Source organism: Erinaceus europaeus, chromosome 4, assembly GCF_950295315.1.
Source record: "Erinaceus europaeus chromosome 4, mEriEur2.1, whole genome shotgun sequence".
Taxonomy (NCBI): domain Eukaryota; kingdom Metazoa; phylum Chordata; class Mammalia; order Eulipotyphla; family Erinaceidae; genus Erinaceus; species Erinaceus europaeus.
Window position 1 is genome coordinate 84,415,356 of NC_080165.1, and position 15,548 is coordinate 84,430,903.

General features: G+C 34.1%; 1 protein-coding gene across 3 annotated transcripts in view; it reads left to right on the plus strand.

Moving 5' to 3' along the window:
- KHDRBS2 (KH RNA binding domain containing, signal transduction associated 2) overlaps positions 1-15,548 on the plus strand; it is an 829,362-nt gene that overhangs the window by 689,988 nt on the left and 123,826 nt on the right. For all 3 annotated transcript variants that reach the window (XR_009549510.1, XM_060189997.1, XM_060189998.1), the window contains one exon: positions 10,600-10,682. Coding sequence is in view for 2 of the 3 variants with exons in the window: in XM_060189997.1 (XP_060045980.1) it covers positions 10,600-10,682 (83 nt within the window). In the remaining variant the exon portion in view is untranslated. The remainder of the gene's footprint in view (positions 1-10,599; positions 10,683-15,548) is intronic.

The following is a 15,548-nucleotide window of genomic DNA, read 5'->3' on the forward strand; positions in this document are numbered from 1 at the left end:
AAATAGAGGAGATATAGAATAGAATCAGAAGATGGATACGTCTGGATAAAATAATTGTTTTTCAACTAATCCGAGTAAAGAAGGCATGCATAGTACAACTGGTAAATGAATAAATTGGACATAAACTCTATTATTCCTTAATGTTTGATGGTTCCTGCAGCTAAGAGTTAAGAATATATAAAAAGAACAATAAAGGTTCAGAAAGAAAAGGATAACTGTCATCTACTTAGTTAGATGCTTCTCAAGAAATGTTAACAAAAGTCCAGAGCATAATAATAATGATAATAAAAATGATGATTGATGCTGAGACTATATGTCATTTTCGCTGGGCTGGCTTCGCAGGCAGGAGACAAAGACGACCAGGGACTCATGGCTGAGTGGACAGCAGTATTTCTTTATTCACATGAAACACAGCACAATCTAGGCTATCTCTAATCACAATCTTGTCCTTCTCTTTCATCTCTCTCCTCCAGCAGAAGAGTCAGGAACCAAGGAAGTACATGTATGTTAGGGGGCGGGGAGAAGGAAGAAACGGAACCAGTGAGGACTAAACCAAAATCTCTCGGAGGCAGGGGGGAGTGAGACCAAACCAATGTAACAGAATGACCATGTAAATAGACCACAACGTCAAGCAATGTAACAGAAGGGGTCCCAGAAGCAGAACTAGAAGCATACCAAATGACAATTATAAAATATTTTAGCCCTATAGATTTGACATAATTTATTCCCTTTATTATTTTGCATGCTTAGCAGTCTCTGTGTTAGTCTCATCATCATCATACTGCTTCTTTCATTTTTGTTACCATTTGGTACTGAAACAAAAGTTCCATTTTATTCATTAGTCTGGAATTTAAGCATACTATAAACTTCTAAAACATAAATAAAAAATCTTTAGTGATGTTCTTTTCCTTAAAATTTATCATCTTTATTTATTCCAGAGACAGCCAGAAATTGAGAGGAAGTGGGAAATAGGGAGAGAATTAGAGTGAGAGAGAGAGAAAGAGGGAGAAACACACCTACAGCACTGCTTCACCACTTGTCAAACTTTCTTCCTGAGGGGGGGTGATGGCTGGGGGCTTGAGTGATGTTCTTTTCAAAGTATTCTTACTTTTCCCTGTTGTTAAGCTCTTTGTGCAAGAATGGTGTTTTGTTGTTGCTCATTTTAAAAATATGAACAATATTATACATAAAGCATTTCTTGTCTATTCCTACTCTTTACACACAAAAATACTATGCATTCTTAAAATAAATCTGCATTATCAATTTTGGGAATGTTAAAACATCCTTAAGCATAAAACTCAAAGGTCATTTTACTTGTTTAGAAAGGAAACAGGAATATAACAGATAAAAACACAAGATTCTGCTTTATAATAGCAGTATTTGAATCATAAATGATTTGTACATATTACGATTATATGAAGCATAGCTGCAGCACCAAGAACTATTTTCATTTTTTAATGGGCTAACTTGTTGTATGCTTTATATTGGGTTCTAGTTCTCCCCCGCCAAGAGAATTGGATCAGTCCAGTTAGTTTTCGCGGGCCCGCTTGGCCCCGCCCCTAGGAACCCCGGCAGAGTTCCAGGGTTCCTGAGTTCCAGATTTTGAGAGTTACAGAGTAAGAGAGAGTTCCACAGTTGAAGAGTTTCAGAGTTTCAGAGTTGGAGGGTTCCTGAGTTGCAGAGTAAGAGAGAGTGCTTGCGCCGCCGCAAAGAGACAGCAGAGTTCTGTTTGGTGATTAGTTTGGTTTAGTTTATGAATCGTTGTTCCTGAATAAAGAAATACAGCTTCCCTGCCCAGCCGTTGTCTCCGCGTCTCTGTTACCCGCCCGTGAAGCTAACCCGGCTAGAGCCGAAAATTTTAACAACACTCACTGTTCCTTGTTGTTTAGATGTTTGCATACTGAAATTTTCTCAGAGCCATAAAATATTATGTCAATAATATGTCCCTTTTTTTCTTTGAATATTACTAAAGACCTAAGTCTAGAAAGTGCTCACCCAAGTGGCTTACTGTGTTCCTTTATTGTAAAACAACAACAACAAAATCATGAAAGAGAAAATCAAGGGTAATGACTATAGCAGGACACAAAGTAATGAAAAGGAAATAGATAGCATATTCAAAATTGTGTATTATTTGCTATCAAAATGAAATTTATGAAATATATATCCTTTGGTTTTTTTCTCATTCTTCTATGGGTAAGTTTGCACAGAAAAGAAAATGAACATTATAACATTAAGCCAAAAAATTCCTATTTCTACTCACTGGTATTGCAGTACCTGGCACGTAGATACTCAAGTTTAAAATTCTATCTTTCTGCCCCTCTCTGTCTTCTCCTCCTCTCTTTATTTCTCTCTGTCCTATCTAACAACAATAACATCAATAACAACAACAATAATAACTACAACAAAAATATAAAAGAAGGGCAACAAAAAGAAAAATAAATAAATAAATAAATATAAAATTGAATTTCAAAGTTCAGTTCTCCAGAGATACTAGTCACATTCATGCTCTGACTCCCAACTTCAGTATCACTTTATTGAGGAAATGTTGCTTTAAAGGACTGTTGTTGTCACAAAGATACATCTCCACATATCCTCAAGACAGGTGTCAAAGTACATTTCACCCTGCACCAAACCATTATCTTGTTCCACCAGAGGACATAGGTTCTAAACATACTTTTAGTGCTCCTACCTTCTCTCTTCTGAGTCCCCAAGTCTGCTGTGTGGATTACATCCCACTGAGGGTCCATCCTGTATTTTATTGTTCTGTCCTTTGTTTCTTATATTCTCATCTGTAAGATGACCAATTACTAATATATAACCAAAAGATTCACAAAAATATTACAAGTATTTTTCTATCAGAATAATAAAGCAACTTTTGTTATGTATTCTAGCATACAGAAGAAATAATACCATATAGATTATTACTACCTAGCTGGCTTATATTAAATTATTTCATTTAATACACATTTAAGCAATAATTGTGTAAAACAAAATAACAGAATCATTTATTTATTGGTGTGACAGATTCTTTAATTTCTTTCTAACTGAAAAAAATACTCCCAAAATCAAAACTCAAATACTTCTGGAGAAGAATTACTGAAAAATATTAAATAGGTACATCTTGCTAGCATATTTTTGTCTTATCAGTTCTAAAATTATATTACCATGAAATGTGGTGATAGTCATTATGAAATGTAGAGTTTTTTTCTTACTGTTTTCATTTCTAATTTATCCCCTGACATAAACAGGTTGAATCAGGTAATCTATAATGATGTTAATAACTTATAGACGAGTTTCTTATAACTTAAAACAGTGGTATAAAATGCAAAGTTGCAACTTTAAAGCACTGAACAGATTATTGGTGGTGAAAAGTCCTTGAAAAATGCCAGCACTTTATGTGACTTGCTGATTGGTAAACTATGATGTTATAAGCTAGAGAAATAGCTCATCGAGCAAGATGAATGTCTAGTCATGTGCATAGCCTGATTTTGAGTCCTAGCACCTCATGGGAGGTACTATGACATCAGGGAAAGCTCTGATGTCCTGGTGTTGCTCATCTTTTGTGTTTGTGTATATATGAATGAAAGGTCACCTGAAGCAATGAAATCATTAATGGGTGAAGTCCTGGCCCAGAAAGAAGAAGGAAAGATAGAAAGGAAGGAAGGAAGGAAGGAAAGAAGAAAGAGAGTGAGAAAAGGAAAAAGCAAGAAAAATGAAAGAAAACCATATATATATATATATATATATATATATATAGAGAGAGAGAGAGAGAGAGAGAGACATATCTATTAAGAAATGACAAAAGTCTTCTATTTGTCTTTAATCTTTTGACACTAATTGAAAAGGATGAGTTTTCTGTAACTTGAGCCTGTTCTTAGTTAGTCATTGATGATGTTTACAATTTTACCTATCTTTCCTTTTGAGAAACATGGACAATCTTGGAGACAGTGTTTTAAAACACTGACTTTGGGCTCTGCTCAGAAATAGTAATGGCATTTAGGTTGTAATGTATGAAAATGTCAACAGATTTAGAAATAATCCATTAACAAATGAAACATAAGAAGACTGTGATAAAATCAATTTCTTTGGTCATTTCTCTGAGCAACTGAATTGAATGTATTTCTATCTGATTTCTAACATGTTAAAGGTATTTATAAAAAAACAGTCAACATCCATGTTCAGTGGGGAAGCAATTACAGAAGCCAGACCTTCCACCTTCTGCAACCCACAATGACCCTGGGTCCATGCTCCCAGAGGGACAGAGAATGGGAAAGCTATCAGGGGAGGGGATGGGATATGGAGATTGGGTGGTGGGAATTGTGTGGAGTTGTACCCTATGGTTTTGTTAATTTATCTTTTCTTAAATAAAAAATAAATTTAAAAAAATGGAGGTGGAGGGGTCAGGCTGTGGCGCACCTGGTTAAGCGTTTGCATTATAATCAGCAAGGACCCAGGTTCAAGCTTTCCATCCTAACCTGCAGGAGGAAAGCATCACGAGTGGTGAAGCAGGGCTGCAGGTGTATCTCTGTCTCTCTCCCTCTTTATCCTTCTCTCTCCTCTCAATTTATCTCTGTCTTTATCCAATAAACAGACACACACACACACACACACACACACACACACACACACACACACACACAAATGGAGGTGGAACTGAATCTTTTCTCAAAACACAGAGTTAATACTCATAGCATACAAGGGGGGGCCGGATAACTAAAATAATACAGAGGATAAGATTTAAATTGTAGCCTAGAAGCACTATGTAAATAGAACTTTTTTCTTACCACATACTGAACTTTATTATTTTTATTAACCTAGACTTTATTGTGTAGTATCTAGTTGATGCTTTTACAAATGTTAAGTCATTTACTTGAACACTTAAACTAAGTAGCATTGAAAGTCATAATGTCTTAAAACTTGTAAAACTTTGGAAATTAAATTTTAGTCATTCTTTACAGAAAAGGGAACCAGATTTGAAAGCATTGTGGTAAAAAAAAGTCAGCATTCTGCAGGAGTTGGGAACCTCATTAAACGAAGGAATTTTAGAAATAGTATATCACAATTGTCAATATCTGTTCCTATTCATAAAAAGGGATGTTAGATAGCATTTCCCTTAGGTTTTTTTTTTTTTTTTTTAGAAATCAGGGAGACAAGAAAAAAAGAATATTGCATTTAAAAAAGTAGGAAACATTGGTTTTTGCTAAAGAAATAAAATTAAAAGTACATATTTATTATCTTCTGCTGACCTAGTCTTCAAATATTAAATAAATGAGGAAGCATTTGAATAAATAACACTTCCCTCCTTAATACTGTAAAAGGCTCTTAGGATTGATGCCTTTTTGCTCACCTCATGCTGGGAGGAGCTACTTATCATGAACCTCAGTGCCTCTGTAATATCTGACTGAGTATACCAAGAATTTAAATTCTGACTACTCTTTGCTTATATTGTTTCTTTTTGTTCACTAACTAGAGTACCGCTCAGTTCTGGTTTATTATGTTTCTGGGGAGAGAACCTGGGATCTTTGGTGCCTCTGGCTAGAAAGTCTTTTTGCATAACCATTATGCTATTCCCAGAGCTTTGCAACACTTTTTCTTAAGTAATGTGCCTATTGCAAAAACTACCTAGGGATGAAGTAACATTACTACTCAGAACAAATGTAGGTTTGCTTCCACCTTATTTTTTTTTTTTACATCTTCTGCTAGCATCTATGAAGTCATAACAAGCTAGTAGCTTCTTAAATCATAAGTAGATTAAAATCTTAGGCTCTGAAGATTTCTTGACATTTAGAAACAAAACACTACTTTTAAAGGTGTACAATAAAAGTAATAACTACAAAGTTTAAATTATGGGAAGATTCACTTCCTGTCAGACTTCTTTTCTCAAAGGTTTACTTGTGTCTTTTTAACTTAGTACATTTCATTTTCTGTTCATTTCTTTCCTCCTCTTCCTCTCTTTTGCTCATTCTTCTTTTCCCCCCTCCTTTTTTTTTTTGAAATCAGAGCACTGCTTGGAAGATAGTACAGTGATTATGCAAAAAGACTCTGATGCTCCAGGCTCTGAGGTCCCAGTTTTAATCTCCAGAACTACCATAAACTTGAACTGAGCAGTGCTTTGGTCTCTACCTCTGTTTTCTCTCTGTATCTCTCTCATTAAAAATAAATAAAATATTTTAAAAAGAATAGAATACTAAGAAATTCCTAAATTCACGGAGCTGGGTAGTAGTGTATCTTTTAAAGCACACACATTTATTTATATGAGCAAGGACCTTTGCTCAAACTGCTGGTTCCCACCAGCAGTGAGGAAGCTTCACCCCCCCCCCAGATTGTTTATATATATATATTTCCAGAAGCAAAGATATGTCATGCTGGCACCAAGACCCAGCCATAGACCTGGTCAGGAAATAAATAAATAATTAAATAAATAAATAATAAATTCACATATATAAAGAAATTTGGAGAGAGGAGTCATTTTTCATGATTATATCTCTAACTGAAATGTGTTTTATCTTCATGGGTGTGTGTGTGTGTGTGTGTGTGTGTGTGTAAGTAAAAGATGTCAAATCATCTTCACTAGAATAAAATAAAAACTCAGGTTATTGTATGGGGTGATGGTGCCCATAGTTGGAAATTTCCATTTTATACCCTGGTCTCACTCTGTGTGTCTTCTCTCTCTCTCTGTTATAAATACATAAATAAATGAATAAATAACTAAACAATATTACTTTTTAATTTTATGAAAATATATAGTCTGGGTATCAAGGTAACATAAAAAGTGAAGAAGAGACTTCTGTAATATACCTCTTAATAGAGTTTATTGAAAGAGATGATTGAATAAGAAATGAGAGTAAACAGACAACAGAATGTAGTCAAAGAAAATTATTCACAAAGTGATGGTGTTAGTGAGATCTTAGGTAAACCACTCTGCCTTCAGAGGTTGAGATTTCTCAGTCTACATCAGGGTGTAGTGAGATGGTTCTAAAAGAGGTAGTTTCCCTGGAACACAAAAGGAAATGATAAACCTGTTTTGTTTTATTTTTAATATTTGGTAATATTCCAACATTTAATGTAACTATTGAAACAACTGAAAACAAATGTTTCTCAATGACTAGAAAAGCAAGAAGAGCATAAAACAAATGAGTACTAACTTTAAAAGAGGCAAAATGGCAAGGAAAATAGTTTATTTTGTATTGTTAATCAATAATAATGATCTACCATTACTTAATAATAATGCCAGTATTAACTAACAAAAATGATGATGAAGCCATATTTTAAAAAATCAGATATGGGGTAAAGATATGGGGGAGATCCTATAATAAAACAAGTCAACTTGGACTGGATTTGGTGTATTGCACCAAAGCAAAGGAGTATGGAGAAGAAGGGCAGGGAGGGAGCTGGGGGAAGTGAGGACTTTAGAACACTGGTACATAATGATGGCAAAGAACCTAAGTTAGGGTGAGACTGTTATGTTATGCAGACACCTATCATGGTGAGATGAAAAATTTTACCCATGTGTCAACAATTGTACTAGAAACCATTAACAACCCCCGCAATAAAATGATAAAAATATAAATCATCAACAACTTGAATAGTCAGTAGAAAATGAGTAACTTTCTAAATCAAGCAATGCCAATTTAACAACACAAAAGCTGGGAGTCGGGCTGTAGCACAGCGGGTTAAGCGCAGGTGGCGCTAAGCTCAAGGACCGGCGTCAGGATTCCGGTTCAAGCCCCCCAGCTCCCCACCTGCAGGCAGGTCCCTTCACAGGCGGTGAAGCAGGTCTGCAGGTGTCTGTCTTTCTCTCCCCCTCTCTGTCTTCCCCTCCTCTCTCCATTTCTCTCTGTCCTATCCAACAACAACGACATCAATAATAATTACAACAATAAAACAACAAAGGCAACAAAAGGGAATAAATAAAAAAATAAAATAATAAAATAATAAAATAAAAAAATTAAAAAAATAAAAACAACACAAAAGCTAACAATCAAGTATGGCATAAAAAGACTAAAAGAGAACTGGTGTTGGAGATTAACAATATAAGGAACTGATATTGTTAATCATGTGAGTTCATGTAAGTTCCTGAGCAGTATGTTTAAGATCTGTATATCTTCCTTTTTTTTTTTTGTAGTATGGGGCTAAGGAAGGGGGGATCACAGATGTACAGCTACAACTCCATTCCTGGACCTCCTTGGCCAAGTGCTTTTCATTATTTTAAATTCAGTATATATACATATATATATATATTTTTTTTTTACACCACTGCTTTACTATCTGAGTAGTTTCCCCTGGTGCTGTGGAGCCAAGGATCAAACTTGTGGCTTCACACATAGTAAGGTGCACAATCTATCAGCTCTAAATTATAGCATAATATAAAGGGTAAGCCAGATAGAGAAGTAATAAAGTAATAAATAAAAATAAACTATTTTAAAAGATTTCTTGATTCAATGTTGGGAGAAAGTTCACCCATTAGAGTACGTGCATACCATGCACAAGGACCTACATTCAATCCCCGGTAGGTATGGGAGCATAATGGCGATAATGGGGAGTACTAGAGTATGCTACAGTGCAGAGCAGTGCTACAGTGTCTCTCCTCTTCTCACTTTGCCTCTTCCTGACTCTTTTTCCATTTATCAGAAGTTAAAAGGCTGCAAAGCATCATAAAATAAGCTTGAGAGTGTCGATTGTACATGTTCAAGGCCCCAGATTGGGGTGGGAGGGATAAAAAGGACTAAACAACAACTTTGAGCTGCCAATGTAATTCACCAGGATAGTGTAACTGCTTTATCATCATGTTCCGACCTGGTCCTATACTGTTCTGGGGGAAGCTTTGGTGCTGTGGTGATTTTTCTCCCTTTCTCTGTCTCTGTTTGCCTTAAAGTTGACCTGGAGTATTGAAGCCCCAGAAATGTCAAATTAAATTAAATTAAAATATTTTTGATGTGAAGAAAAATACTATTGTTCATATTGAATGAATAGTGGTCTAAATCAGATTAATGTAGCAACTTTCACATCTATACTTTTTTACTTAAATTTCTGAGCAAGATAAAGAGAGAAATGTATGTGCTTCCAGATCTGAACTAAAGTTATTAATTAAAGAATAGAAAATGATTTCATTCTAAAGATGTACCAGCAAAGGTATAAAGACAGAAAATATGCATATGTTGATTTTTTCCAAAATAAGGAATAATTTAGATCAAAATCAAAAGCTAGGGTTTAGATCAATAATTACAAAGAAAAAAACTAATTTACTCACCTAGTTTTTGATAGCTGGAAGATATCATTGCTAGCTTGCTTGCATATTTGCAAGGAAAATCTGCATTGACTTCATTAGGATTATTTTAATAAGGCAACTAAACTCACCACACATTATTTTATTTGAGATTTTAAAGTGGGGGGAATACATATTAAAATTAAGTCATTATTTCATTTACTTTGCTTCCCACCTCTATTTTATCTTTTTGTTTGACAATAATAAATACATCTCTTTGTATGGAAAATAAATTATTCTAAGGAGAAGAAAAACAAGCAAAAAAACAACAATAACAAAAAACACTTGCAGGGACCTAGCAGTGTTGCACTGGGTTAAGCACACACGTTACAGTGCTCAAGGAACCAGGTTCAATACCCTGGTCCCCACCTGCAGGGGAAAAGCTTCACAAGTGATGAAGTAGAGCTGCATGTGTCTCTCTGTCTGTACCCAATAATAAACAAAAATATTAAAAAAGAAACACCTGGGGTCGGGCTGTAGCACAGCGGGTCCAGTGCACGTGGCGAGAAGCATAAGGATCAGAGAAGGATTCTGGTTTGAGCCCCCTGCTCTCCACCTGCAGGGGAGTCGCTTTACAGGCGGTGAAGCAGAACTGCAGGTGTCTATATTTTTCTCCCCCTCTCTGTCTTCTCCTCCTCTCTCCATTTCTCTCTGTCCTATCCAACAACGAGGACATCAATAACAACAACAACAACAATAAAAAAACAAGGGCAACAAAAAGCAAATTAAAAAAAAAAAAACACCTGCAGAGGGGTTGTGACAAATATATCAACCCCATTGCAAAACGTGATTAATCTTACAAATCCATACTATACTTAATCGTTTTATTTTTGCCATCAGTGTTATCTGTCAATTATTTTATTTGATAGGACAGAGAGAAATTGAGTGGGAGGGGGATATAGAAAGGGAAAGAGAAAGAGAGGTATGTGCAGCATTCACCACTCATGAAACTTCCCACCTGTAGGTAGGGACCAGGGGCTTAAACCTGGTCCTTGTGCATAGTAACATGTGGTCTCAACAGGCTGCACCACTGCCAGGCCCCTTTATAAACATTTTATTTTGAATTTTTTAACTTTTCTCCACTAGTGTCAGTCAAACTTCTAATAAATCATAGAGCAGGTACTACTACTTGACTAATATGAGGTTAACTACCAAACATTAACATTTGATCCATGAAATATTCAACTTTACATGGAAATTGCTCATCTAGTTAAATGTGATATAATTAAACATACAACTTAAACCAAGATCACATTATATAAAAATTTCATTAACCAAAACATATGATAATCAAATTGATTGTTAATAGGTCTTTCTACCATTTTCTGCCTCAGGGGTATGATGATGGCTACGGGGGTGAATATGATGACCAGACTTATGAAACATATGATAACAGCTATGCCACTCAAACGCAAAGGTAAGGCATTTGCTGTCTAAACCATTCTTAGGATTGTCTCTAATCCTGCTATATTGTTTCTTTTATCTAAGTATCAGTTATATTCTGTGAGAGTTTCTAGTAGTGTTTTTCCCAATATCTTTCTGAATTATTACATTGCTTACTAGACAGAGACAGGGAGAAGATAATCATATTGTGTGGTTGCTAATAATTAATAATAGTCTAATTTTAAGATTAGATAATTACCATGACAAATTAACATTTACAAAAGCTAGTATTTGATGAAATATTGTTACTTTTAGAGATTATTTTAGTAAGTCTATAATAAAGAAATAAACAATGCGCTTACTCAATATGACTTTTTCCCCTAAAATATCATATGCAAAACAAATAGTTTCCTATGGTAGATAAGGAAATGTTTTTGGTTTCTGAAAAGGGGACAGTCTTAAAATATCTTGTGAAGTCAACAAGTATTTTCCTTATTTGATAAAATTGACTGTTGAATTTTTCTTTTTAGATTCATGAAAAGTTAGACCATGTTTTTCTTTTTTTAAAGTTAGATTTGCATTCGGTAGATTTTGCCTACTTACCATAGTGATGTGTGAGACAGATGCAAAATATTATGTGATTATCAAAATTGAGACACAGGACATTTAAATCAACCCACATTATCTCTTTGTGATCCATTATAGACTTTTCCTCTCTACGTCAGGCCCTGGAAACTGATTTTTTTGTTTGGTTGGTTGGTTTTTATAGTTTGCCTTCTCTAGAAGATTATATAAGTAGAAACAATACAATATGTAGGCTTATGAGTCTACTTCTTTAATTAATGTATTTGAAATTTATTCATGTTGTGTAGAACAATATTTTTGTTATTGTTGATAGGATTTCGTCGTAAGGGCATACTACTATTTTTTCATGCACTTGTTAAGGGTCATTTTTGTTGTATCCTTTTATTGTAACTCTCAATAAAATGATATAAAACTGATGCATTTTAAAGAAAATAAACAATTGCTTTTTAATGTATGAATTTAAAGCAAAAACATGAGCCTATCTATGTTAGTGAAGTGATTCTCCCCCAGATATGATTGTTAACAGTCAATAAAACAAATTGACACTAACTTTTTATAGCACATTTTTCGGGGGACAACTTTATTGTTGCCCTCCAAAGAGACCATTACTTAAGATTTTGAAGGAAGGAGGTGCCAAAAATAATAATAAATAACTTTAAGACCACTATAGAGTGGAAGGAATCTACATATACTGCCCAAATGTGGTTTTCTCATAGTTTAGGGTCTATATAATAAAGAAAAGTGGTTCTATTAAGGGAGACGACTACAGACAATTAGGGAACTAAGTATGAAGTTTGATTCCTTCAAACGTACACAGAGCTTAAGATAACATTGTGGCATTATGGAAATGACTATTTTCATCAGTTGAGTAAATGGTTACAATTGTGGTAGGCTAAATAGAAAAGTCATCGTGAGTCATGAGCCTCTATTATAAACACTATCTTACTTGCCACAATTGTATATTAGAACACACTGCCATTATTTGGGGTTGAGGATTTTATATAATACCACAAAGTAAATAGACTATTACATGCGAATTGGGTCATTTTTATAACCCCTTCTAATACTTTTAGCTCAACATTGTATATTAGAACATAAACTTAGTTATAATAAACTTCTATGACTTGTTCAGAAACCATTTGGTAGTGAACACAATAACTGTACACTACAAAAACAGAGTGAAATAACGTATTTTAAGAGTTAACTTTTTATTTTTAAATTACTAAGCAATTGCCTCTGAACCATCTTAGTCAAATAGATGTTTTTCTGTTAATTCAAAACATGACCTTCAGCATATGTACATATTTAATTTTAAAATAAAGAAAAAATAACTAAATAAAATAATTTTGGTGTAAATCTCTAGAGCTACATTCAGCTTATCAAGGTTTTCAATAATTTATCTTTGAATATTTAAAATATGATATTAGAAAAACTGAATGCAATTATGATTAAAAAGTTATACTAATCTGCAGTAATTTTCAGAAAACATATTGTCTTATTTTAGTGAAATATTTGCATATATGTAAGAAGATATTTTTATAATATTCTGCTTTCTTTTTACAAGATTTACTTATGTAGTAACATGAAAAAAGAAAAAGGGCCAGTACATCACTCTGGCTCATGCAATGCCAGGGATTGAACTCTGGATCCCTGGAATGCAAAGTCAACATTCTTTTCATTGTATCACATCCCTGGAAGAATATGCTGCATTTACTATCCTCCCCCCACAAGCATTAAGTTTTTCTTTCCTTCCTTCTCTTCATCCCTCCCTCGCTCCCTTCCTTCCTTCCTTCCTTCCTCCCTCCCTCCCTTCTTACCTTCCTTCTTTCCTTCCTGCCTTCCTTTTTTCCTTTCTTTATCTTTTTTCTCCTAGTAATTTAGTAATGTTTTACAAGATTATAACATTGCAGGGGAGTAGTTTCATACAATCCACTGTATCTGTTGATAAATCTTCCCATCTGTTCTAGCCCAAATCAAAGGCCAACTATTCAAAATATGTTCTTCCTAAACCCCTCATATGGGAATTGTTTCTCTCCAAATTCCAGTAGTACCATATCTTTATTTGTCTATCACCCTTTCTTTTTCTTACATTGAATTTTTCATAATGTGTGTATGTATATATATATATATATATACATATATATATATATATATATATGTATATTTTTTGCCACCAGGGTTATTGCTGTAGCTCTGTGCCTACACTACGAATCCACTGCTCTTGGAGGCTATTTTCTTTAGTTGCCCTTGTTGTTTATCATTGTTGTTATTATTGTTGTTGTTGTTGTTATTGCTGTCATTGTTGGCTAACACAGAGACAAATCAAGAGAGGACAGGAAGACAGAGAGGGAGAGAAAGATAGACACCTGCAGACCTTCTTCACTACATATGAAGCGACCCCCAATGCAGGTGGGGAGCCAGGGCTCGAACTAGGATACTTATACAGGTCCTTGTGCTTTGCACCAGGTGTGCTTAACCCGCTTTAGTACTTACTGCCTGGCCTCCATAAGGTATATTCTTAAAACAAGATTGTTGATACATGGATGTCAGATATAATATGTAATAAAACTATGAGAACTGGAAATAAATTTCCATCAAAGACAGCAGTTATTCAAATAATATATGACAGAATGCTTGTGTGTTTCTGAGATACTTTTACACACACACACACACACACACACACACACAAACACACACACACACTATATATATATAATATATATACACAAAATATCACAATAAAATATTAGTTACACACTATATTTCACTTATTATAAAGTATTTATTTTAATGAAAATATAACTACAATTCTAGTATGTTATCTGACATACTAGAAGTGCTCAGAAAATGTTTGTTTAGTAAATTAATGAGGCAAATTAATGCATTAGTTAATGAATGAATGCAATGACTGTTATTACTTCAAAAACTGAGGAAGATTAGCTTTTAAATATAACATCAATTTTTAATACAAATGGATTAGCATTGGAAAATTTCTTCACACACATAGACTAGCCTACCTTAATTTTTTTACATTGATCCAACTAAACTATCAAAAATAATATTAACATTTCAGTTAAATATTTATTAAATGATTATGTGCCAAGAGCAAACTAATAATATAGTGACAGAACTTGATTTTTAAGTGTTAAATGAATTTTTAATATTCATTCTTAATCATTTGAGAGCTTATTTGCAAATTATGTATAAATTTAAATAAATATAATTGAAACAAGTGGAGGTAATTGAGTAGTAGGATTTATATGAAAAAATTCACTTTTACAAGAATCAGTCTAGAGTTTTATTTCAAATGGCATCATTTTAGTTGAATTTTAAACAGTATGTTTGAATGTGTAAAAGGTGATGGAGAGGTTTCTTAATAGTGGAATCCAGAGACTTGTATAAGCATAAAATTTATCATAATTAAAAAAATAATTTGAATAATATTTTAGTACTGTCATATTCAAGCTCAGAAAAAGTGCTGATTTAGTAACTTGGAAGTAAAACAATAGATTATATTTATTTAGTTAAATAGAGATTGAAAATAATAATCTTTAGGAAAAATTATAACTGATTAGCTAGTAAGCAGAGATGAATACAGAATTTGTGGAGATAAAAGTATAGAATATGGGAATATGATAGGTGCCTAAATGGAATCATTACGTCATGTTCAATACAGTACAGGAGAAATTCACAAAGTAGCACCCTTACAAAGATTCAACTGTAATTTAGACTTTCTTTTTTTTAAAAATATTAATTCCCTTTTTGTTGCCCTGTTGTAGTTATTGTTGTTGATGTCGTCCTTGTTGGATAGGACAGAGAGAAGTAGAAAGAGGACGGGAAGACAGAGAGGGGGAGAGAAAGACAGACACCTGCAGACCTGCTTCACCACTTGTGAAGTGACTCCCCAGCAGGTGGGGAGCTGGGGGCTCTAAGCAGGATACTTATGCCAGTCCTTGCACTTTGCACCAATTGCACTTAACCCTCTATGCTACTGCCTGTCTCCAATTTAGACTTTTAACAGACTTAATTAATCCCCAGTTGTCTTGTAAGGTGTCCTTAATTTGGGGAAACTTAAAATAGAGATGAAAAGGGACTTCAGTACAGATTTCTTTATACCTAATTGATAAAAGACTGGTAAAGATGATTATATTATGAGGAGATGCTGAGTATGTCTTTCCCTTTCTCTGTTACTGTGAAAAGTAAAGCAAGAACAGATTTAGGGTTTATTATACAAGTTTCAAACTGCACAACTAGTATTGCATTTTTCTGAGGAACTCAATTAACTGATATCTGACTTAAGATAAGTTTCATCTTG